This window comes from Microcaecilia unicolor, chromosome 6 (assembly GCF_901765095.1).
Source record: "Microcaecilia unicolor chromosome 6, aMicUni1.1, whole genome shotgun sequence".
Lineage (NCBI taxonomy): Eukaryota > Metazoa > Chordata > Amphibia > Gymnophiona > Siphonopidae > Microcaecilia > Microcaecilia unicolor.
Window position 1 is genome coordinate 83,129,200 of NC_044036.1, and position 25,350 is coordinate 83,154,549.

Sequence of the window (25,350 nt, forward strand, 5' to 3'; positions counted from 1 at the left end):
TTTTTTTTTTTTTTTTTTCAAAACGCATTTCCTCCATAGTTTTTCACCTTTGTGCCTGATGATAGTCTCCTGCAGCTACTGGATTACTCTCTATCAGTTTTTCCTCCTTTACTGAATTTATTGTATTTTCTTATGCTTCCTTTATTTCTACATTGTAAACCGCCTAGAAAACAATGTTTGATGGGCGGTATATCAAATATTAATAAAATAACACTTGAGTCTATGGTACCACAACAAGAATGAAATTGGGCAGACTATGATAGCTGATAAGGCCGATCTAATCTAGTAATACAGGCCTAGGCTAACTAACTCAGGGGTCCTTTTACTAAGATGCGCTAAAATATGGCTTGTGGTAGTGAAGGCGCAGGGTTTGGGCGTGTGCAGAATCATTTTTTAGTGCACCTGTAAAAAATGCCTTTTTAAAATTTTTACCGAAAATGGACGTGCGGCAAAATCAAAATTGCCACACGTCCATTTTGGGCCTGTGACCTTACTGCCAGCCACTGACCTAGTGATAAAGTCTCACTCGGTAACCAGGCGGTAATGACCTACGAGCGCCAAATGCCACTTGGCGCACGCCTGAAAATATTTTTCGACCGCATGCCAAAAATGAAATTACGAGAGCCATGCAGTAGCCGGGTGGTAACTCCAGTTTGGCGCACAGAGCCTTACGCAGCTTAGTAAAATGGGCCCTCAGTTCTAACAGTGTAATTTCAATCTATTTCCACTATAAAAAAATGATATCCTCATCCATATAAAGTTTATACTTTTCACAACAAATACAACTGTTTACATAGGGTTAATGCAGGTGGTGGAATTCAGCCAATTAAAGTGTGAAATTTATGGTATAGAGTAACCAACAGCCTCTATTAGACTCTGTGGTAGACCTGTTGCCTCTGGACCAGGAACTTGCCTGCCTCTAGTCATTTCTTTACAGTAGCATCAGACCTGTGGATTTAAATTCCTGAAACTCAGTAAGTATATAAAATACAAGCATTGTGGCCAGAGAACAAGGTCCGCAATCCACACACAAGCTACTTAAAAATGAATTATGGCAGCAAACCAAATATTTTCTTCTTTCAACACTATAAAGTTTTTAAATAATAAAACACAGAAATATAGAAAAATGGAGGCAGATAAAGACCAATATGGCTTATCTAGTCTGTCCACCCATGCCATCTACTCTCCCTTCCTCTATGTACCTGTCCCAAGCTTTTTTAAATTCAGATAGTTTTCATCTCCACCACCTCCACTGGGAGTTCATTCCACAAATTCACTACCCTTTCGATGACAATCTTTCTAACTCAGTTGTTGCTGTTCTTTCTATATTAAAAAAAAAAAAAAACCCACACAATTACAAATATCTAAGGATACCTTTTTAAACCAGACATGTACATAAATATTGTAAAAACTCAAATTAAAATCATAGCAGCACAACACAGCATTTCGAAGCAGCAGCTTCTGGAAGCATAACAAGATTCTCATTGCTGCAGTTATATACACAAGCCCCAGTGGGGTCAAAGGTCACTCATCAAAAAAAAAGTCACAAAGCTATGTTTAAAAACAACTACAACAAAATGAGCATGCTGTGTTGTGCTGCCATCTTGTGCAGTGTGTCGGCAAGTGCTGTTGCTTTTCTTTTTTACTCTGAGTTTTATGCTTTTAAATAGTTTGTAATTTATACTTTTTATTTAGAGTTGGGTTGGTGCGGTTGTGCTTTGTAACACCACTTGGGTAGGTTTCCCTCTTTCATCTCTGTGTTTTGTACCAACTTATGTCATTTTGATTTTTGCTTCTTTACATATTGATAGTCATATGATTTTTAATTTGTGTTTTACAATACATCATGGTTTTGATTTTAATTATGCACATTTTATTTATACGCCCAGATCAAATCTTAAACTTACTATAGCTCACTTCTTGTCTCTAAACACTTACACGAACCTTTAAAGTTATCATAATATACTGATACAGTACTAATTTATGATTTAATCCATCATTGTACCACAAAAAGGAGGAAAAAGACTTCAGAAGGTCAGTTGTATCTCAGTTTTTCTGAGTTCAAGGACCTCAGTCGACTCACTGAGTAGCTTCATCATAGGTCATAAACAAACCTCCCAATTTTTATTCTTATTCTCGCAAACTTTTTTCCCCCAATGTTTCTATTTTTTTAAAATCTTCTTTGTTAATTAAAAATCTTCTCTTCACCATTCAAAAGAAACAACTTAACTTTCAGTAGAAATGTAGCTCAACAGAGTGCCACTGTTTCACTTCTGCTTCATTGGGAATTAAGACTTTCAGTGCCAAATCAAACACTTATCCCCCCCCCCCCCCCCCCCCCATTTACTAAGCCGAGTGGCAATGCCGATACAGCCCATTCTGGGCTGTGTTGGCACTAGTGTGGCTTAGTAAACAGGGGGAGTTCATCTTCACTGAACCTTGAAGAGATACAAATACATCAGTATACACTTTTTTTCACAGATTTTTAATGAAGGTTTATGTAGGTGTAGAGCACAATTTAGTTGTACACCTACTTAAACAAATCTTACCTGGCAGCTTAACTTCTCCAGCTTGCTGCATTAAAAAAAAACACAGATTTAAAAAAATAGCTAGAAATATTGGAAAAATATTTTGAAAGAGTAAGAATAAAAACTGGGAGGTTTTTTATGACTTATGACCAAACTGCTCAGTGAGTGGACCAAGGTCCTTGAACTCAAAGAAACGAGATAAAACTGAGCTTCTGAAGTCTTTTCTTCCCACACTTTACACTGAATTTGTACTACAATGATGGAATAAATCATGAATTAGTACTATAGCAGTAAGCTGTCATAATTTTGTTTAGTAGAGGTTCATGTAAATATTTTATTTATACTAATATCTGTTTAATTTTGTTACTAATTGTTTTGAGAAACCCTGACACAGCCCTTGCATGGGCAAAAGATGGTCAGTGTCAGGCTTTTCTTATGTTTTATATATTTTACCCCCTTGTTTACAACCCACTCAGTTACGAAAGCCCACCTTCTACACCTACCCTATTCACTCCCTACTTTCTTCCCTCTTCCCCTACTTAATCTCTACACCATACTAACTGTATCTGATATCCTGGTTTGACAATGCTACCAAAAATATGTAAGCCACATTGAGCCTGCAAATAGGTGGGAAAATGTGGGATACAAATGCAATAAATTAAAAAAAAAAAGTCACATGGCAATGCTGACACAGCCCATTCAAAAGTGCATGGGCTGTGTTGGCCTTACCATGCGGCTTTGTAAACAGTAGGGTTAGTGAATAAACCGTGAAGAAAATACCTTGTGTGATCTGCTGTTTCATCTGCCATATTGGCTTTTGTGGATCGCCTGCTCTGTTTCTTTGGACCATCTCTGTTGTACAGTTCCCTATCATACAACAATGTGTCACATAGGAATAGCAGGGTAAATGATTCTGAATACTGACTTGTTTGTATATAGATTGGATTACAATTTTTATATTTTTTCAATTTACATCTAACATACATTTACTTATGTTTCAGCAAATGTACTTATATTTTTACCTTCCACAAGTGACTGATGGATGATCGTATATAATGTCCAAATCACACAGGCAAAAAAAAAAAACCCTAACAGAAATGCTTAAAAAAAAACAAAACATTACAGCAGCTAACATACAAAAATATAACATTTTCACTTTCAAAATACTGCATTTAAGCGTCTCCTAAAACAGTGTTACAAGTGTGGAAATGAAGCTTCCAGGCCGTTCTTCATGTCAGGCTGAAATCTATGGCCTACTTGACAAACAACTGCAGTAACGTTATCACTTTAGAAATTTCCTTCTCTTTTTCCTCCACTGTTTGTTGTCCATGTCTTGTACACAATCGGGAAGTTCTGGTACCACAAAGCCATCAGTCAATTTATAATAAACTATTGTCGAGTCCGACTCCACAATAGCTAGAATGACAGCCATGGGGGTGTTTTGTTTATTCTCAGTTTCACAAGCTACTTCCATAATCTTTCTTATCCTGAAAAATAAGAGATCTGCACTTTAGTACTTGAACAACACTACCAGAACATTTTCTCAAAGGCATTAGTTAATAGGAAAATGAAGAAGTACAGAGGGTGACAAGTTTCAACACAGGGAGTGTCTTTCACAATTTCTTTATTGCATCAAACAGAGACCTGACACGGGGCCATTTTGGCGGTAAGAACCGCCTACCTCAGGGGTCAAAAATACAGAAAAATGGCCTGCGCTGTTGTAGACACGTGTATTGGATGCGTGCAGGTCCATTTTTCAGCGCGCCTGCAAAAAGGGCCTTTCCTTGGGAGCCAAAAATAGACGTTCGGCGAAATGAAAATTGGCGCGCGTCCATGTTGGACTTGAGACCTTACCGCCACCCACTGACTTAGCAGTAAGATCTCACGCATTAACCGGGTGGTAATCGTCAGCGCGTTTACAATGCCGATTACTGCCCGGTTAGTGCCGTGCGCCAGAAATTTTCCAGGATGCGTAGTGGGCATGTGTAAGAAGTGGAATTACCACCCGGGCCACGCAGTAGCCGGCTGGTCGTTCCAAATTGGCATGCGTAGGCGCCTACATGGCTTAGTAAAAGGGCCCCAACATCTGTTGCTGAATGAATTAAACAATGGTACCCAAAAAGGAAATATGTTGAATACACAGATTCCAAATGTATACAGAAAAACGACTTAGTGCCAAAATCGCCGCTGCTGCAGTTGCAGAAGAGAGTTAATAGAACAGGTCATACATATAAGGATACAGATCATGTTAGAGGATTTCATTTGCAGAGTTCTCCCAATCAGGCTGAAAAAACAGCAGCAGCTAGATATACAGTAGGAGCAGTAGAGGGGACAACAGAGAAGGAAACTGGATTTTTAGTCTGGGATTTCTTGAGATATGGCTTGGTATCACTCTGAATGCCCAAACAAACTTCTTATCTAAGGAATCAAGGCATAGAGGTTTAGAAAAAAAAAAAATCCATGTTCTCTACTGATCATCTGCCAAAGGTTTTTTCAAGTAGCACAAGAACATTAGGACTACGGTGAAGATCCTCATGAAAATCTTAAACATGAAGATGTGAATTCTATATATGGTGCTAAAAAAAACCTATTCTATAAGCCTCGCTTAAAGTTAGGCATGGTTTATAGAATAATGGTCACATATCCTCTGTATTCTATAACAATGCACGTAAATTCTAGGAATGCCCCCATTCCACCCATGCCTCTTCCATTTCCATGTTCCCTTTCTTTTTGTTTACTCACGTGGATCCTGTGTCTAAATTTACACACACAAGTTCCAATTAAATCTAATAAGTGCCAATAATTTTGTTAAAAAGCCAATTATTGGCACAAATTACCTTCTTATTCAATTAAATTATGCACACAATTTTTGACAACTTTTATAGAATATGGGGGGGGGGGGGGGATTCTTCAAGTTACAAATAAGTGACACAATAAAAATATCACTGAACATAAAATGTTTAAATACACTTTGATCAAACTTTATTACAGCTCTTTTATTGTGTAAGTATTTTATTGGTCAAAGGCAACAAATCGTACATATACAAACTCAAAACCAGAAAGAGATAAAGAAGGGTACATTACAACAATGGTACTAATGACCAATCCAATATATCACTATACTCCCCCCCCCCCCAAATAAAAGAACAGAGTCTTCCAGAAAGGTAACAAAAAGCCATAATCACCATGGCCTTATTGGCGATTGAGAAGCAAGAATTTTAGAGTGCTTAACTGGAGAAGTAACACCAGAAACATTCCAGGAGATAATTTACGTAGCATTTAGGACACATTGAGGCATATTTTCAAAGCACTTAGCCTTCCAAAGTTCCATAGGTTTCTATGGAACTTTGGAAGGCTAAGTGCTTTGAAAATATGCCTCATTGAGGCTTATTTTCAAAGCACTTAGCCTCCCAAAGTTCCATAGAAACCTATGGAACTTAGCCTCCCAAAGTGCTTTGAAAATATGCCTCATTGGGGCTCATTTTCAAAGCACTTAGCCTTCCATGGGGTTCTATGAAACTTTGGAAGGGTAAGTGCTTTGAAAATATGCCTCATTTTGTTCCAATAAGCAAAATTAAGAAAAGAGAAATGAACACCATTCATCTACCCAGGTGCCCAGCCTCACCCAGAATAGACACATAATGGGTAACCAAATAGATAAGAGAAAGTGGAAGAAACAGATCCGCACGACTCCAAGTTATTATACTAAAACTGGTACATATGGAAAGGAGACACTGCCATCTACTACAATCCCCCACCCACACACAAAATACTCCCACCTCCCTATTATATACCCCAAAACACTGAAGCACACAAAGGTTTCCAAACATCTGTACATTCTCTCACTCACTCCAAACCAACCATACCCCACCCATTCTAAACACCCTCCCCACTACCAACAAGGCAAAGGAAACAGGCCATCCACCAGAGGCAAAACAGCATGCAGAAGTCACCAAGTTATGCAAAAGGGTTCCTGCGGCCCCACCTCCCCCTGCACGAGTGCAATATAACAATAAAGGCATATAACCACTTGCAACACATGGTCATAATAAATATGGCATTAAATGGTAGCCACCCATGGCATCGTAAGTACATAAGTGTTGCCATACTGACACAGACTGAAGATCCATCAAGCCCAGCATCCTGTTTCCAACAGTGGCCAGTCCAATCCTAAACAGTACAATACATTTTATGCTGCTTATCCTAGAAATAAGCAGTGGATTTTCTCCAAGTTCATCTTAATAATGGCTTATGGACTTTTCTTTTAGGAAACTATCCAAACCTTTTTTGAAACCCACTAAGCTAACTGCTTTTACCATTCCAGTATTGCTCCAAATCAAAGAAAGTAAAGGAGACATGTCCCACAGCTTAATCAGCCACCAAGAGGGGCAGCCAGCATGGACAAAAGGTCAAGGTGTTGAACAATCTGGATGATATGGCACATTAAGTTGTGAAACAAAGGTGCGAGCTTTGTCCAAGGACTCCAACAATGTCCAGCGACCTTCATGATAAACCTTCAAGATGGCAGGACAAACCAGCATAAATCTTACATTTTTTCCCGCAAGGATGGAACAAAGAGGTGTAAAGGAGCGGTGCATATCAGACAGGAAACAGAATAGTCTTGAAAAATACAAACGGGGTGTATCTCACAGATTAGCAAGGCACGTTTGACTCTGTATTGTCGCAAAATAGCCATCCACTGCTGGTGACAGTGAAATTTGGCAATAAGGACATGAGGCTGAACAGCCCCAGGCTGCCGACGCCCCAGGTAATGTGCGCAATCCAATCGCATGTGGCCTAGGTCCTCACCCAGTACAAATTCTTTGCTTTGGTTATCAACTGGGAGTCTGGAAGAGTTTCAGGAAACCCTATGAATTTCAAGTTGTCCCTGCAGGTTCTATTTTCAAGTTCTTCCAGGCGCCCATAATTCTGGTGGGTCTGAGTGCGAAGAGCCGCAAGCTTCAGTTTGAAGGCCTGGGTCTCATCCTCCCTCTGAAACACCTGAACCTCCAGTGCAGCGGTCTTACCAGTAAGGTCAGTAAGCAGGAACTCCAGATTGGACATCTGCATGGAGATTTTCTTTAAATGTGAGGCTCCATCGCAGCCATCAATGCCTCTGTAAGTTCCGCCAACACCAAAGGCGTAAACTGAGAAACTGATGTCCCCAAGGCATCCGCCATCTTATCGTTGGCGATTTTCAGTCGTTCCATCTCCTTGCATGGGTTTTTAGTTGGCATGACAATCAGAGGCATTCCTAGGGGAGCTGACACCCGGGGTGGATCGCCAATGCGCCCCGCCCCCCCGGGTGCAGCGCGCCCCCCCCCTCGCGAAAGAACCCCCCACTCGGGTGCACGCCGCGTGCGCCTGTCCGTCGTTCGTTCCATGCTCCCTCTGCATGAAACAAACGACGGACAGGCGCGCGCGAGGCACCCCCCCCCAGCGGAGTGCACCCAGGGTGGACTGCCCCCACCGCCCCCCCTAGGAACGCCACTGATGACAATCCAGCTTTATGGAGATATTTGTCTTTATGTTGCAGGGAGCAATAACGAGCAAATGAGTACAAAACCAGGTCTAAATGCCAAAGAGGAAGGACGTGGGGAACGGAGACCCTAAGAGTAAGCAAAAATCATTTCTTCACTTGCTCACTGCATCACGTGACCCCCCCCTCCCCTTACAGCTCTTTTATTATTGCAAGGAAGTCCACCCTTCCTTTTTTTTTTCAGCACAGATTTACCCTGGGGCTTAGTTTGAATAATGATGTAGAATTTTTGTTCCAGTAAAGTTACAGTTATGACATTAGCAAGGAAGAGTACAAAATACACTGTGATCTAAGTGCCCCAAGTTCTGGTTCTGAAAAGGCACTCTAGCTCTTACTCTCCCAGTCTACAGGCCTTTTCATCCAGACACAGCCCCTGCAAGAAAGCTTCTGAAACAACAGTCGTACTGCCTTACCCAGGTCACCTTCAGCCCATTCATGCTAGGAAATGTGTAGTTAAAACCATAGGCAGTGAACCTCAGAGGAGTTCAGAGAACAACCAAGCTTTGTGCTGCTACTGTGCACAGTGGGAAGGCAGCTCAGCTAAAATAACTTTTGAATGTATTCAGAAAAGTCATTGAATGCATAAGTTTTGGGTTCCATTAGCAGCTGATTCAAAGGCTCTGATGGGACTGACTAGGAAACAGGTAGCTGGTTTAAAACTGAAGTGAACCACTGTACAGTGTGCCGATTCTTATTTTTCACTATCACAGAATTGTTATTAAGAATGCGTTTGCTGGACTTGGAGCCCTAGTAACATAATACATGATGGAGAGAAGGAAAAAAAAACCAAAACAAACAATTAATTTTCCAATTCAGTCTGCCCAGCACCACCACACTGCTAAAATATATCCAAGCTGCTAGTGTAGAAGTTTAAATACTTGGAGAGTAGCTTATTTATTGTGTGATTTTTATCAACCTGTATTTGTTAATTCAGTACACTGCCTTGAGCTGCTGGAAAAAGTCCATAAATCTATATAATGCACATAAATATTATTTCTTATTCAAGCCAGGTTTTTGATTCTCTGCTGTTCTGGGTGGATGAGTATTGCAACAATGTGTTGCTTACCACAGGGCCTTCTTCCTGGGAATCCACCATCTTGCCCTCACCAGTTGGGTTGGGTTTGGATTTTTCTCTATTTTTTGTAGCCATATCAGATCTGTTCTTAAAAATAAAATTTGTCCACACACCTTAAAAGTCATACAGGAGGCAGAGATTCACTGTTAATATACATCAGATTTCATTAGAGGGAGAAGGCTGGAGAGCATCGGGAAAACGCTGCTTCCTGACTCACTGCATCATATGACCTCCCTCCCCCCCCCCCCACTTCCCGGATGCATGAGTTTTAAGATCCAATACTTCCTTTTGTGAGGGGCTACAAATGCCCCACACATAGGGGAGCAGCTCTCAATGCCATCTTCTGTGAAGGGGAGGTCTATGTGGTGATTCAGAGGCTGCACCTAGGCAAAGCCCCTGGATGAGATGGGTTTGGACTGGAGTTCTATAAAGCTCCTGACGTTTACAGTTCTTGGGCCATTCTCCAATAGTATTTTAGATGGGGGGGGGGGGGTGGAGCTTCTCCAAAGACATGACGAAGGCTCTGATAGTGGTGCTGTTGGAGGTGGGTGCCTATTGGCTAATCTCCCTCCTTAATGCAGACGCAAGTAGATTCAATGAGTATCTGCCAGAGCTTACAGGGATGGATCAGACAAGATTTGTTCACTAAAGATATAACCAAGGACACCATCACCTTTTTCAGAAGCAATCATACAAAAAAAGAAAAGAAAGGAAAACATTCTTTGTTCTGCAGCACACAAAATCTTAACAAAAAAATGCATATAAAAGTATCAATATGCACAGTAGGAAAGGAGGGGGAAGACATCAGTAATCATTTGAAACAGATCATAGGCTCTCCTACAACACAGAATTGTTCCAGATCTGGAGACCTAGTTAAACATTTCTATCATTTGTCTAAACCTACCTTCCTCCAAAAATAAATACTAATATCACTGTTAAATATATACATTTCTTAAAGTATATTTAATAAATCAAGTCTGTGTGAAAAGTAGGGATCACGTATCTGTTAACCATACAGCAGCACTGCCACTTAAATCAAACGTCCAACACTATCAGCAAACAAGCATTTTGGTTAAAGAACCTGCTTTTGGGGTAGTTATATGAGTCTACAGCCAAACTAAAGAGAAAACAAACACATATTAAAACTCGTACACACTCTAAAAAGCTGTAGAGACTAAAGACTCAAACTTATAAAGTTAAACAAAAGTAAAGAAATCTACTTACAACTTTCATAATGGCATCACACCACTCCTGAATCTCAAGTCATAAAGGGCAGAGAGTGCACACTGGACACAGCATTAAATTTACTTCCTGGAACATAAGCACTACGTTCGGACATAGAAACAGGTAGAGGACAACAGGGAAAACTGTTATCTCACAAAGGCATGAGGGACATAATGGCAGGAGAAATCCCTCTCCATCCAAAAATCTTTAGGTTATCCTATTATCACAAAAAATAAGGTCTGAAACAACAACAATGAAGGTGCTCCCCAACAGAAGAACCCCCAAAACTGTAAAACAAAGGTAAACCTCTTATGCATTACAAATATGCTCTAAACTGATATACAACAACAAATCAGGATAAGGATGGAGGTTTCACCAAACCAGTTCTCTATTTAAACCGCAAGACTCCACACAGGCTAAGTGAAAAATCCACTGCTTTTCCTTATATAGGAGCTTCAAATCCACATCACCTCCTCTACAGGATAAAACCACTTTCTCAAGTGCTACAAAGCGAAGGTCACTAAAAGAATGCGACACTGTGAGGCAACGAGATACCAAAGGTGCATTTAAATCTCGACATTGCAGTCTACTCTGGTGTTCCATCAAAATGAATTTCAGCAACCATATACTAATGAACATGGATACCACACTGCAAAAATAACTTGGATGGACAGACAAGTAGTGTACTGTCGCAAAGTCACTATACAATATTCACGTCCAGAAGGTTCCTGAAAATGAACCACCACAAACACTGCAACAATTACAATGAAAATGGCCAGAAAGACCCTCCTCCTCCTCCTGAAGAGCCATCCCATCAAAAGGAAGCAAGAAGGGACCAAAATGTCTTTCAAATTATGGCCATGTTTGAAAGCAAGAAGTGGAAGGTCTTGTAACCCCAGGTGTAGTTGGAGAATGTGCCAGAATTTTTAAATCGCTGATCTAACTCTACAGACACCTGCTGAATACGGAAGCACCCAGGTCACTCGCTCTGAAATGGGGACACCAACCAACTGCAATAGCCCAGCAGACTTTTATAAGCCTTTAACAGAAAAAAAAAAAAGATAACCATGTTCAAGAAATCTTTGACCCAACTGCTGGGCTTGATTTTTTTTAAATCTGGTAATGTAGAACAAATATACCATCTCGAGAACTAGCCACCAGGAACACTTTCCCACAATTTACGTGGACGACAACTCTAGTAAGGGAGTAAAATATTTCTATCAGTGGGCTTTCTAAAGACAGTATCAACAAAGCTAGTCCCTAAATGTGTCGCAAGTATATCCAAAAAAGGTATCTGATGGACATAATAAGTGAAAGCAAACTTCAAGTTCTTATCACACAAATTCAACCACCCAAAGAAATCCTCCAAACATGATACTGAACTCTGCCAGATAAAACACACGTCATCTATAAAACGCTTCCAAAACATAATGTTGTCCGAAAAATGAGAACCAGAAAAATATTTATATTCAAAATAGCTGACTTAACTACATAAGTAATGCCACACTGGGAAAAGACCAAGGGTCCATCGAGCCCAGCATCCTGTCCACGACAGCGGCCAATCCAGGCCAAGGGCATCTGCTGAGCTTCCCAAATGTACAAACATTCTATACATGTTATAGGTCATTTCATCAATTTCAACATAAAATCTGTCGAGTTCTTGATGTACAAAGTAACTATACTCACAATTGGCCGTAAAAAGGTGTCAACATAAATGGACAATGGTTCACATAATGAACCCTTCGAGGATATAATAAGTCACTCTGGGGGATGAGTCAAGTCCATGTGAACTTTTGGTAATATACAAATAACAGGCATGATAGGATGAGAAACCCACATAAGTACATAAGTATTGCCATACTGGGAAAGACCAAAGGTCCATCATGTCCAGCATCCTGTTTCCAACAGTGGAAAACCCAGGTCACAAATACCTGGCAAGATCCCAAAAAAGCACAACCATTTTATACTGCTTATCCCAGAAATAGTGGATTTTCCACAAGTCCTGAAGAAAATATCATTCCTTAAATGTCAAGTATTGTTTTCAAAGCCATAAGTGATCTTAATCACTGTGTCCACCATTGTTGCTGGGAACGAGTGAAGGGACAAGAAAATTGTAGAGGTTTATTGTTCTTCAATTCCCGATTCTTGTATGTAAGATTTATTGAGAATACACCATAAGACTCGACACAGCGGCCTTGTTTTGGTGCTTAGGCGTTTGCCTCAGGAGTCTGAAAATCTGATGTACACTATTTGCTACTGTACATCCAATTCTGTGTGTAGGAAAATGGAAGGAGTTGCCAGGTAACCATATACTAAGTTGAAGACTGCTTCAATTTCAAAGGAAACCGAAGATAATTGACCACCCAAATTTGCTGTGTCGAGTCTTGTGTATTCTCAATAAATCTTATGTACAAGAACTAATGTGTCTCCCTTGCGTTTTTTGAATGAACCTACTTACCCTGCTCTTTGATTTGTGTATACTACGTCCGTAGAGATGGAGCATTCCTTCACATCCAGTGGTTGATCCCTCCTGTGGACCATGGGTTACAGGAAATGCAATTTAAGTTGTTGCACCGCTGTTATGGGGATCTAACCAAATGCGTTCAGATGCACTTGGCTGCCGCCATTATGGTGTCTGAGATGTAGGGAAGAGAATGGTCCTCTGGTTCCTTTGCTTTAGTAGTGCCCTATAATCTGGGCTTTCTGTCAGGGACTGTGTGAGACAGCAGCAAGGTGATCTACCACCAGCATACCAAAGTTGGGCAAGACTCTCCTGCTAGGAAACCTGCAGAACAGTTTGGGGGTGGGGGGTGGCTGAACTTTTGTGAAGCTATCACTTCTAGCAGCAAAGAAATGTATTTTGCAACACTGGGTTGATTAGACCTCACCTTCATTTTTTTTTGGCAGAACAAAATGGAGTATTTACAGCTAGAACAGATGGTAGTGCGGACCATACCAGGCCAACATCAACCTGCTGGCACTGGCCCATTTGGTTTCTGAGAGGTCGTATCTTGATGGTTTCAACCTGGCTAACTCATTGCCTCATATCACTGGGTCACACATTTTTTGATTTTATCTTATCTAAGGTTGATATACCGCTTAATCCAAACAAAAGGTCCTAGGCGGTTTACAGAGTCAAGGAACAAAAATGTACAATATTACAAAGTTTAAGTGCTGAATCCTGGTCTAAAACTAGACCCCACCCTTCGTTGAAGTAAAAAAAAACAAAAAAACATCCCTCCTTCGTTTAGGAGAAAAATACATCCTGACAAGTCACTCATGATTCCAGTAATTTGATCACAAAAGGTAGCTTAGAAACTGGCCTATAGCTACTTGCCAAGTAAGCATCTAGTCTTCATTTTTTTTTTATTAGTCTGAGCATCTCCGCTGTTTGTCCTATAGCATACTGCTGCTTCTCACTTACCTCTCCTGGCTGTATGACACCGAGACAGGGGTCGGCACCACCACCTGGGAGTTCTGTGCTTCTCTCTCACGACCATATAGGCATATCATCTGCAGTTCTGCTATACCTCGACATGTCACTTCCCACCAGTTCCTAGCTGCAGAGCAGAAGAAGTCAAAGAATCAGTAAAATCTTTACTACTGAGACAGGGGATTGTGGAATCTGCTTCTTCCTGCTTGTTTACATAACGTTACAGCTCACAAGAGTCATGAGCAACTTGCATGGTATCAAGGTCTATCTCAGTATTGCATCTTTACAATTCTGAACAAGCTTTCAAACTTAGTCCACTAGCTGCCCTCCTTCTGGCCTTCTCCACTTCTCTCAATGGTCCCTTCATCTTCTCCCATACAGATCTTTTGCCCTAACTATCCTTTTTCTACTCTTGGAGGGAAATTATTTAAAAAGAAGGGCACTTAGACAAGAAAGGAACACAGATGCATATGTTGGATGCATTTTACAAAGGAATGATATGTGCCTTTATAAAGATTACCTGAAGGAGCACAGGCGCGCACACATTTACAACAACTCCAAGGCAGGTGTAATTGCGTGCATGTCAGTGCTGGTAACAACACATGATACACAACTATGATGCTCATTTTCAAAGCAGACAGATGCCTCAAAATGCCTTAAAAATGTTAATGTGTTAAAAAAAACACCCACATACTACATTTGGAAAGTCAGACTTTGGACATTTCACACTGCAGTTCACCCAAATAACAAGGCAGTGTGTTGTGGGTGGGACTAAGGAGGGCCCAAAAGTAGGACGTCCAACAGTGATTTTTGAATGGGAAGAAATGCCCATGTCTAAAAAGAAGGATGTTTTTAGTCAATCATGTTTCAGTCATGTCCAAGTTACAAAATGGTGCTCTGACTGAACAACTGGCCACCGGAGAGATTAAGGCATGACCCCTCCTTAATCCCCTAGAAGCTGATGTCTCCCTTCCTCTCTCCTGAAAGCGAAATTGGAAAGGAAAATCAGGCTGTGTCAGCTGCAGGTATTATGGTCATTGTGAACATAGCAGCAAGCAGGTCAGAGAAGTAGCCTGGTGGTTAGTGCAGCAGACTGTAAACCAAGAGAGACGGGTTCAAATCCCATTGTAACTATTAATTTTTTTTCTGGGGCTCCCTCCATGAACAGAAAAATGTTACTGTACCTAAAGATAGACACCTGCAAGCCTGAAAACTATTGAAGTAGTGTACATTCAAATACAGTAGGTATTTTTCTGTTTCTGGAGGGATCACATTTACAAAAGCAAAAGAGTTACACTGGGATTTGAACCTATGTCCCTTGGTTTACAGTCTACTGCACTAACCATTAGGCTACTTCTCTGTTCTGCAAGGATACCTGTGTGGCCAGCGGTGTGCTGGTAAATTTTCAACAACAGGCTCTCTCCCCAGTCCACCTCTACACCCCCCACCCCCCTCAAATTGCAGAGCTGGCTATACTCGGGAAGAAAGCCTGGGGGGGGGGGGGGGGCAATGCATTACTCTCCCCGGGGAAAAAGTTTTTTTTAATGCTCCCAGGTTCCAATCTAATTCATGTTTAATGTGGGATAAAATGCCATAAATAAGTAAATAAATAGAAAGAAACTCTGAACATTGAGCACCTAATTCCCATAACATGATGTCTGTATTAGAAGCCCTTTACCAGAAAAAAAAAAATCTCTGCACCAACAACAGGGTTACATGTCCCTATAACCAGCCCCTCCAAATGACACACTGATTAAGATTTATAACAAATTACTACTCTACCTATGAAAACGTATTCCCTTATTATACTTCCTCTGTGTACATCCCTATGCACAAGCCAGAGGCATTTTTAAAAATTTAACTTTAATTTTTGTACAGTATCCTCCCCACCTACCTATTACAGACCTCCTCCCCGCTCCCCTGAGCCGAAGGGCCCCACTACCAGTGCATACCTAAAGGCAGCGTCCCTGGTGGTCTAGTGGATTCTTCGGGGCTGGAAAGATTCCCAGCCTTTCCTGCCCGCTGCCGGCGCTGACCCTCCTGCAGTCGCATTTTCTTTAAAATGGCTGCCGAGACTTACAAGGGCGGCCTTGCAAGACTTCAGCGAAAGTCTCGGCAGCCAGTTTTAAAGAGCTGTGTGGCTGCAGGAGAGTCAGCGCCGGCAGCAAAGACTGGGGATCTTTCGTGCCCCATAAGACTCCACTAGACCACCAGGGACGCTGCCTTCAGGTATGCGCTGGGAGTCTGTGACCCTGCAGCTCGGGGGGGGGGGGGGGGGGAAGGAAAGGAAAGCTGGCACGCACTCCCAGAACAACCGGCTCACAAGATGCCAAAAAAAGTGTAACAACCGGCTCGTGCACACCACTGTGTGTGGCTGTTTTCATAAGAATGCTGCCAGACAAACATCCTTGTGCCTTGTTTTCACCATGTATAATTTTAAATGTTTCACTTTGTAAAATAGTTGTTCAGGATGGATGTCACCAGAGTAAGGACTTCCTTCTCACGTATTTTCAAACAGGAAATCTGGACGTCTTTCCTGTTCAAAAATTGTTGTGAGATGGACGTTGTGAGCTGGATGTCCGAATTACTACTACTACTACTTAACATTTCTAGAGCGCTACTAGGGTTACGCAGCGCTGTACAATTTAACAAAGAGAGACAGTCCCTGCTCAAAGAGCTTACAATCTAATAGACAAGTGAACGGTCGGTCCGATAGGGGCAGTCAAATTGGGGCAGTCTGGATTTACTGAACGGTAAGGGTTAGGTGCCGAACGCAGCATTGAAGAGGTGGGCTTTAAGCAAAGACTTGAAGACGGGCAGGGAATTCTGACTGATGTTCTTTTGAAAATGCCCCTTCAAAGAAGAGCGACCAAAATGATAAAGGGGACGGAACTCCTCTCGTATGAGGAAAGGCTAAAAAAGTTTAGGGCTCTTCAGCTTGGAAAAGAGATGGATGAGGGGAGATATGATTGAGGTCTACAAAATCCTGAGTGGTGTGGAACGAGTAAAAGTAAAAGTAAATTGATTTTTTTTGGTTGTTCCAAAAGTACAAAGACTCGGGGACACTTAAGGAAGTTACATGGAAAAACTTTTAAAACAAATAGGAGAAAATATTTTTTTCACTCAACGAATAGTTAAGCTCTGGAATTCTTAACAGCGGATAGCATATCTGGGTTTAACAAAAGGTCTGGACAATTTCCTGGAGGAAAAGTCCATAGTCTGCTATTGAGACAGGTATGGGGACACAACTGCTTGCTCTGGGATTTGTAGCAAGCATTGAATGTTGCCATGATTTGGGATTCTGTCAGGTACTTGTGACCTGGCTTGGCCTACTTGTTTTTTTTTTTTTTTTTCTTCACGTGTATCAAGTCCCTAATAAATCAACCCCTTATTGTCTACCACTTTTGGATGTTCCTAAGCAACATGTTCTGCTAATATCTTATGTTTCTTGGTCATCCAATATTTATAGTTCCCCAACAGCACGCTGTAAGGGTGTCATCGCTAATCAGGACTTGAAACATCTCTGTATTGGGCTTAAGCGTATGGAAAAGTGGGACATTATATCTGACTATTCTAGCACTGAGGAAAGTCCATTTTGAGGAAACCAGGAAAAGAGCATTTTCAACTGCAGGTCCAGTTCTCACACAAATTAGAATATTGAGTGATACTGGAAAAAAATGTTTTAATCATTAAAAATCACACTTATTTATCAAGGCTTATTAAAGGGTCTTAAGGATGATGCACAGGCTATTATAATTATTGAAGCTTATGAAAGGGCGATTTAAGTGAAGTAGTACAGGCCATTATGCGGCATATTTCAAAGCACTTAAACTTACAAAGTTACGTGGAGGGGCATAATTGAACGAAAACGTCTATCTCCATGGGCATTTATCTCCGAGAACGGGTCCATGAAGGGGTGGACCGAACCGTATTTTCGAAAAAAATAGACGTCCATGTTTTATTCGACAATTTGTGAGCTGGGCGTTTTTGTTTTTCAGTGATAATGGAAAATGAAAGCGCCCAGCTCAAAAACGAATAAATCCAAGGCATTTGTTCGTGGGAGGGGCCAGGATTCGTAGTGCACTGGTCCCCCTCACATGCCAGGACACCAACCGGGCACCCTAGGGGGCACTTTTACAAAAACGAAAAAAAAGGTAAAAATAAGCTCCCAGGTGCATAGCACCCTTCCCTTGTGTGTTGAGCCCCCCAAATCCCCCTCAAAACCCACTGCCCACAAGTCTACACCATTACTATAGCCCAAAGGGGTGAAGGGGGGCACCTACATGTGGGTACAGTGGGTTTGGGGGGGTTGGACGACTAAGCATTAAGCAGCACAATTGTAACAGGTAGGGGGGGGTGGGCCTGGGTCCACCTGCCTGAAGTCCACTGCACCCCCTAACAACTGCTCCAGGGACCTGCATACTGCTGCCAGGGAGGTGGGTATGACATTTGAGGGTGAAAATAAAAAGTTGTGAAACATCATTTTTTGTGGTGGGAGGGGGTTAGTGACCACTGGGGGAGTCAGGGGAGGTCATCCCCAATTCCCTCTGGGGGTAATCTGGTCATTTAGGGCACTTTTTGGGGCCTTATTCGTGAAAAAACAGGGTCCAGGAAAAGTGCCCTAAATTCTAGCTACAAACGCATACTTTTTTTCCATTATCGGCGAAAGTCGCCCATCTCTCCTCGGCCGATAACCACGCCCCAGTTCCACCGTCGCCACGCCTCCGACACACCCCCGTCAACTTTGTACGCTTCCGCGATGGAGTGCAGTTAAAACGTCCAAAATCGGCTTTCCATTATACCGATTTATTCGTTTTTGTGAGATAAACGTCTATCTCCCGATTTGGGTCGAAATCTAGGTGTTTTTCTCTTTCAATTATAAGGTGGATAGTAACCTATGGCTGATATTCAGATCGTGGGAGGCAGCCTGGTTAATTCCTCTGGTCGGCAGTGAACACGGATATTCAATGCCGGGCCATTTCCAGTGACTGTCATTGAATATCTGATTTATTTTTGGCTGGTTTAAGCTTAACCGACCAAGTCAATATTCAGCACTGGCCAGTTAAGTTTATAGCGGCCAAAGACAGGCCTGCTATTTGGGTGGCCTGATTTGGCCACTAAACTTAGCCGGTGATGTACTGAATATTCGCGGGTAGCCGGTTAAGTGCCATTTAACCAACCAGAAGCCGTTTCTGGCCAGTTAAATAGAGCAATCAGCCAATAAGTACTTTGAAAATGAGCCCCCCTATATGTAATTTTTTGTTGTTTTTTTTTTGTATTTTAATTTGTATTTTATGATTACGTATGTTGTTTGTTGGGATCCACTTAGGAAATATTTGAAATATAAATCAATAAATTACACTAAAATACTATTCCTGCCAAGTTTGAAGACTCAGGATATAAAATATTTATAAAGAGAATATGTGCAATGCAATAAACACTGCCCAAATGAACCATTTCAGAAATGTTCAAAACAACATAAAATGAAAACGTAGTACCTACTCAAGGCCAAGTCTAAAGACACAAACAATCTTGATAGAACCAGAAAATCTCTGTCTTACATTTACGGTATCCATGCTCACAAAAGATTCTCCTCACTTCTAACTCACCTTCCAAGAGATCCAGGTATACCAAGAATGCTGCATACACTTGAGTGGTGTCAGCTACATCTAAGGCCATCATCTCCAGTAACTGAAATCCAAATTCAGCAACAAAGTTACCAAGTAGTCATGAGACACTTAACAATTCCATATTCCATACAAAGAATGCACTAGAGCAGTGTCCCACCCTCACTGGCAGTACTCCAATCCAGTCATGTTTTCTGGATTGCCACAGTGAATATGAAGTAGAGTGTTTATTTGTGTTTTACTCGCACCACTGACATCTCTTCCTTTTTTGAGTCGTCCGCATGTAGTGGTTTTATTGACAGTGTGTGGCTACAGAAAGAGATTATTTCTGGTCTTACATCAAAATTCAGATTGCACTGGTGTTTCTTTTGCAAGATACTCTTCTTGTATTTAATACTCAATTGATTACAAAACAAAAGAGAAGCAAATCTAACCCCTTATGAACTAGCTTTTGCTAATCCTTAAATCAGGACTTCTGATAAAGGGAAAGATGTTTTTTCATGCGTGTTGTCTTTTTTTCAAGTACTACGACTACTATAAATCATTTCTATAGCACTACCAGTTGTACGCACTAGCCGTTAAGCCGGTTAAAACGGGCGAGATTTGTGTTTTGCAAAATGTAAATTCTCACCTCCATCCATCCATGTCCAGCAAACCTCCTCTCTCCCCTGCCCTCCCCTCCCCCGATCCATCCAGCAACCCTGCTCTCTCCCCTGCCCTCCCCCCCATGTCCAGCAGCCCTCCTGTATCCCCTGGCCCCCCCCCCCCCCCGTCCACCGACCCTCCCCCCATATCCAGCAACCCTCCTCTTGGCCTCCCCCCTGCCCTCCCCCATGTCCAGCAACCCTCCTCTCTCCCCTGCCCTCCCCCGATCCGTCCAGCAACCCTGCTCTCTCCCCTGCCCTCCCCCCCATGTCCAGCAGCCCTCCTGTATCCCCTGGCCTCCCCCCCCGTCCACCGACCCTCCCCCCCATATCCAGCAACCCTCCTCTTTCCCTTGGCCTCCCCCCCTGCTCTCTCCCCTGCCCTCCCCCCATGTCCAGCAACCCTCCTCTCTCCCCTGCCCTCCCCTCCCCCGATCTGTCCAGCAACCCTGCTCTCTCCCCTGCCCTCCCCCCATGTCCAGCAGCCCTCCTGTATCCCCTGGCCTCCCCCCGTCCACCGACCCTCCCCCCATATCCAGCAACCCTCCTCTTTCCCTTGGCCTTCCCCCCTGCTCTCTCCCCTGCCCTTCCCCATGTTCAGCAACCCTCCTCTCTCCCCCCTGACCTCCCCCATGTCAAACTACCCTCCTCGCCACCGCTCCCTCCCCCTCCATGCCGGGCCCCCTGCACTGACATGAGAGCCTCTCACCTCCGTGTGGAAGCTCTGCTACTGCCTGCAGCGCTTCCACACGGAGGTGAGAGGCGCTCTCATGTCAGTGCAGGGGGCCTGATACAGAGGGGGCGGGAGTGGCGGCAGCGACGTCGGGGGTGGAGGTTGGTGCGCCGACGATGTTGCTTTGGCTCCAGCGGCAGCGTCCATGTCCCTCTCTGTTCCACCCTCTGATGTCATCACGTCTTGATGCGAGGGCGGGACAGAGAGGGAAGTCTCTACTGCGCATTTGCAGGTGAGTCGGTCACTTGTCATTTATATGTTTGATAATCAATGTTTTTGGTTGCTAAGGGGCCCTTTTACCAAGCTGCGGTAAGCACTAATGTGTGTTTACCACAGCTTAAAATTGCGTATCATGGGGCATGTAAAGGCGTCCCACGGTAAGTTGCAAATATGCGTGTGCTACCCACACGCTAAAAAATATTTCATTTTTTAGCAGACGGGGCATGTTTGGGGGACGGAAAATAGGTGTTTCTGCACTAATCGTTTAGCGCAGTTAGATTACCTTGCGCTAAATTAGCACAGGATTAGTGTGTGAGCCCTTACTGTTGGTGGTGGTAGTAAGGGCTCACATGTTAATTTTTCTTAATGGCCATGTGCTAATGGGAACATTAGTTCATGGTCAATATATTGGAAAATTGGCCATTTTCCAGCTGTGGGCCTTAACGCATGGGAAACACTCGTGTAAGGGTGTACTAAGGCCACAGTTCTGTAAAATGGCCCTTAAATGTCTTCATGAACAGAAAATTCTGAGATTATATATTCCAAAAAGAGTGTATGTGGAAGCCATACAAAATGCACAGAGAACTTACATTCATCCATTTCATATAAATTGAAAAAAAGTCCAAAAGTTTCAGTAAAATCATCCTCAAAATAAAGCCCAAATTGAAACAGGTCTTACACGCAAACATATCTGAAAAACAAGAGTGAGCCTCTTTCTAGGACATGAATGTCAATAGTCCTCCATCCATAAATCCAACAAGAGATCTGTTTAAAGGGGATTTAAATTTAGTAGTTCCAAACACTATTGTCAGTCACATGCTTCCCAAAATGTCAAGGGAAATGTGGGAAAATCAAAATTATTACAGGGACAGATGTAAACATACATATATATGGATGGGAAACAAGACTTATACAACACAGATCGACAAAAACAAGGTCATTATAATCCAATTGAAGAAACAGGGAATTAAAAGCTTATCCATGAGTATGTTAACAAAAAAAAATGTAATACTGTTAACTTATTTATAAATGATTTAGAGATGGCAGTAACTAGCGAGGTAATTACATTTGCTGATGACACAAAGTTATTCAATGTCGTTAACTCGCGACACGATTGTGAAAAATTACAGAAGGACCTTACGAGACTGGGCGGCTAAATGGCAGATGACGTTTAATGTGAGCAAGTGCAAGGTGATGCATGTGGGAAAAAAGAACCCGAATTATAGCTATGACATGCAAGGTTCCACGTTAGGAGTTACGGACCAAGAAAGGGATCTGGGTGTCGTCGTCGATATTACACTGAAACCTTCTGCTCAGTGTGCTGCTGCGGCTAGGAAAGCGAATAGAATGTTGGGTATTATTAGGAAAGGTATGGAAAACAGGTGCGAGGATGTTATAATGCCGTTGTATCGCTCCATGGTGCGACCGCACCTTGAGTACTGTGTTCAATTCTGGTCGTCGCATCTCAAGAAAGATATAGTAGAATTGGAAAAGGTGCAGCGAAGGGCGACTAAAATGATAGCGGGGATGGGGCAACTTTCCTATGAAGAAAGCAGGGCCGTGCCGATGCGGTAAGCGAGGTAAGCGCCGCAGGGGGGCGCCCACCTCTGGAGGGCGCCGCCGCGGTGCTTACCCTCGCCCCGGCGCCCCAGCCCAATCGTCGACTTCGGATGTCCCTGCTGCCCTCACAAGCGTAGCGCTTTTGCGAGGCAGCTCGGGCTCTCCCTCCTTCCTTCCTTAGTTCCCGCTTTGGCTCCCCGATCAGCAGCCCCCCCCCCCGCGTGTTTTAACCTTTACGCGATGTCAATCAATGAAGAACGCACACCAGATTCGTTTCCAGCTTCTCTCTTCACACAGTGTCCCGCCTTCAGCGTCAGCGATGATGCATTTCCTGTTCCCGCGAGGGCGGGACACTGTGTGAAGAGAGAAGCTGGAAACGAGTCTGGTGTGCGTTCTTCATTGATTGACATCGCGTAAAGGTTAAAACACGCGGGGGGGGGGGGGGGGCTGCTGATCGGGGAGCCAGAGCGGGAACCAAGGAAGGAAGGAGGGAGAGCCCGTGCTGCCTCGCAAAAACGCTGCAGCCTGCCACATGTAGGGGGGAGGGCAGGGGAGAGGAGAATTGTTGGCCATGTATGGATGCAGGGCAGGGAGAGAGAAGAAATCACTGGACAGGAGGGGAGAGGGCAGAGCAGGGGAGAGAATTGCTGACAGGCATGGATGGGAGGGCATGGATGGGAGGGCAGAGAGGCATGGATGGGAGGGCAGCAGCAGGGCCCAGGGAGAGGACAAATTGCTGGAAGGGGAGGGGAGAGAGGAGGATTGCTAGCTATGGATGCAGCAGGGAAGGGCAGAGAGGGACAAGGATGGACATGGGGTCCCAGGGAGAGGACAAATTGCTGGAAATGGAGGGGAGGGGAGAGAGGAGGATTGCTGCCTATGGATGGAGGAGGGAAGGGCAGAGAGGGACAAGGATGGACATGGGGGCCCAGGGAGAGGACAAATTGCTGGAAATGGAGGGGAGGGGAGAGAGGAGGATTGCTGGCTATGGATGGAGGAGGGAAGGGCAGAGAGGGACAAGGATGGACATGGGGGCTGTATAATTATAGTACAGCAAGAGACCCTCACTGGATCCACCGGAAGGGTGGGAAGGCCAGATTTTAGGACTCAGGCTGTAAAAATACCAGCTAGGTTTAAAAATCTATGACTGGCTGCGCAAGGACTTGCTTTTCCTGTAAGTTAATATGTGTCCCCGCTTGGGATCCATCCACTGGAATAGTGATGGGTCAATTTACATACCTTTAACAGCTAAAATAACTGAAGAAGTACTGACTAGGCCAAATAACAAGTACATGATTTAATATTTCAGAATCTGTAAAAAGCAGGTCTGAACAATGAGTCCTGACACAAACTGGTACAACTGTCACTTTAAATCAGATGAACAAAATGGAGTCTATTAGTTTTGTATAAAAGGCTACAGAGGTTATACAGAGTTCTTAAGATGGTGTGAAAAGTATTGCGACACAGACAGATGTGGAACTGTTATCTCAACGCTTCCCAAAACATGCTGATAAGACTGCGTGGGAAAGTATCATCTCAGAAATTGAGAGCTAGGTATCTCACCATAGACTTCTATGGAGAGGTTTGTGTATAAAAGAAGGGACAATTTGCCATAGCTTTGGAATGCTCCCCAACGCTTCTGTCAGACGGCAGGGCTCTGTCCGGTCGTACCCAGAATCTGTCTGCTGAATGTACCTGATTAAAGTCTGATGTCTGTATTTGTACCAACTTGAAGACTTGTCTTTGGGTAAGAAATAAAATGTATCTATCTATTTAAACCTATCTCTGTCTTAATTCTATCTTCTCTTTACCTTACATTTAGCTTACAAGGCACATCACATACACTCAGTCTCTGGAGAAACTTACACAGATTTTTATTAGGCATTATCTGGGAACATAAATGGCCCAGAGTATACCTAGATCCAGGAAGACAGAAAGCAGTAGTTATGGGAATTAGAATTCGATTACAGCCCCTAATGCAAACCCAGAGTAGACCTCCTGTGATTGGGTGACAATGGAGGTTGGAGAAACCATACAGAACCTGTTATGTGAAACAGGTATCTTTAGTCCCCCGTGTGATCTGGAGTCAGAAAGAGGTCAAAGAGGGGGAAATTAAAACAGGGCCCAGGGAGAGGACGGATTGCTGGCTATGGATGGAGGAGGAGGGAAGCGCAGAGAGGGACAAGGATGGACATGGGGGCCCAGGGAGAGGACAAATTGCTGGAAATGGAGGGGAGGGGAGAGAGGAGGATTGCTGGCTATGGATGGAGGAGGGAAGGGCAGAGAGGGACAAGGATGGACATGGGGGCCCAGGGAGAGGACAAATTGCTGGAAATGGAGGGGAGGGGAGAGAGGAGGATTGCTGGCTATGGATGGAGGAGGGAAGGGCAGAGAGGGACAAGAATGGACATGGATGGGAGGGCAGGACCCAGGGAGAGAGAAGAAATTGCTGGAAATGGATATAGAGCAAGAAATGAAGAAGAAAGGAGGAAAGTAAAGAAATAAATGGAAAGGAAGCCCTGGAAATGGAGTTAAGAGGACAGATAGCAGCAGACTCAGATACTGGGCCAGCATGATCGGAAAAAGAAAGTCACCAGACAACAAAGGTAAAAAAAAAATCATTTTATTTTCATTTTAGCGTTTGGAATATGTCCACTTTGAGAATTTACATCTGCTATCTTATTTTGCAATGTATAGCAATTTGTTTCTAAGAATATTGCTGACAGTTCCTGTCAGTGTGGCAAGTGGTGAGCGATCATTTTCACCGG

General features: G+C 43.2%; 1 protein-coding gene across 2 annotated transcripts in view; it reads right to left on the minus strand.

The window, feature by feature from the left end:
* Positions 1–3,284: 3,284 nt before the first annotated feature.
* Positions 3,285–25,350, minus strand: part of TSEN15 (tRNA splicing endonuclease subunit 15) — a 30,818-nt gene continuing 8,752 nt past the window's right edge. The window contains exons 2-4 of one of the 2 annotated variants that reach the window (XM_030206501.1): positions 19,409–19,490; positions 13,791–13,926; positions 3,285–4,015 (exon numbers count right to left, since the gene is read on the minus strand). In XM_030206501.1, the coding sequence (XP_030062361.1) occupies positions 3,811–4,015; positions 13,791–13,926; positions 19,409–19,490 (423 nt within the window). In that variant the 3' untranslated portion in view covers positions 3,285–3,810. The remainder of the gene's footprint in view (positions 4,016–13,790; positions 13,927–19,408; positions 19,491–25,350) is intronic. The other variant, XM_030206500.1, reaches the window with a different exon arrangement.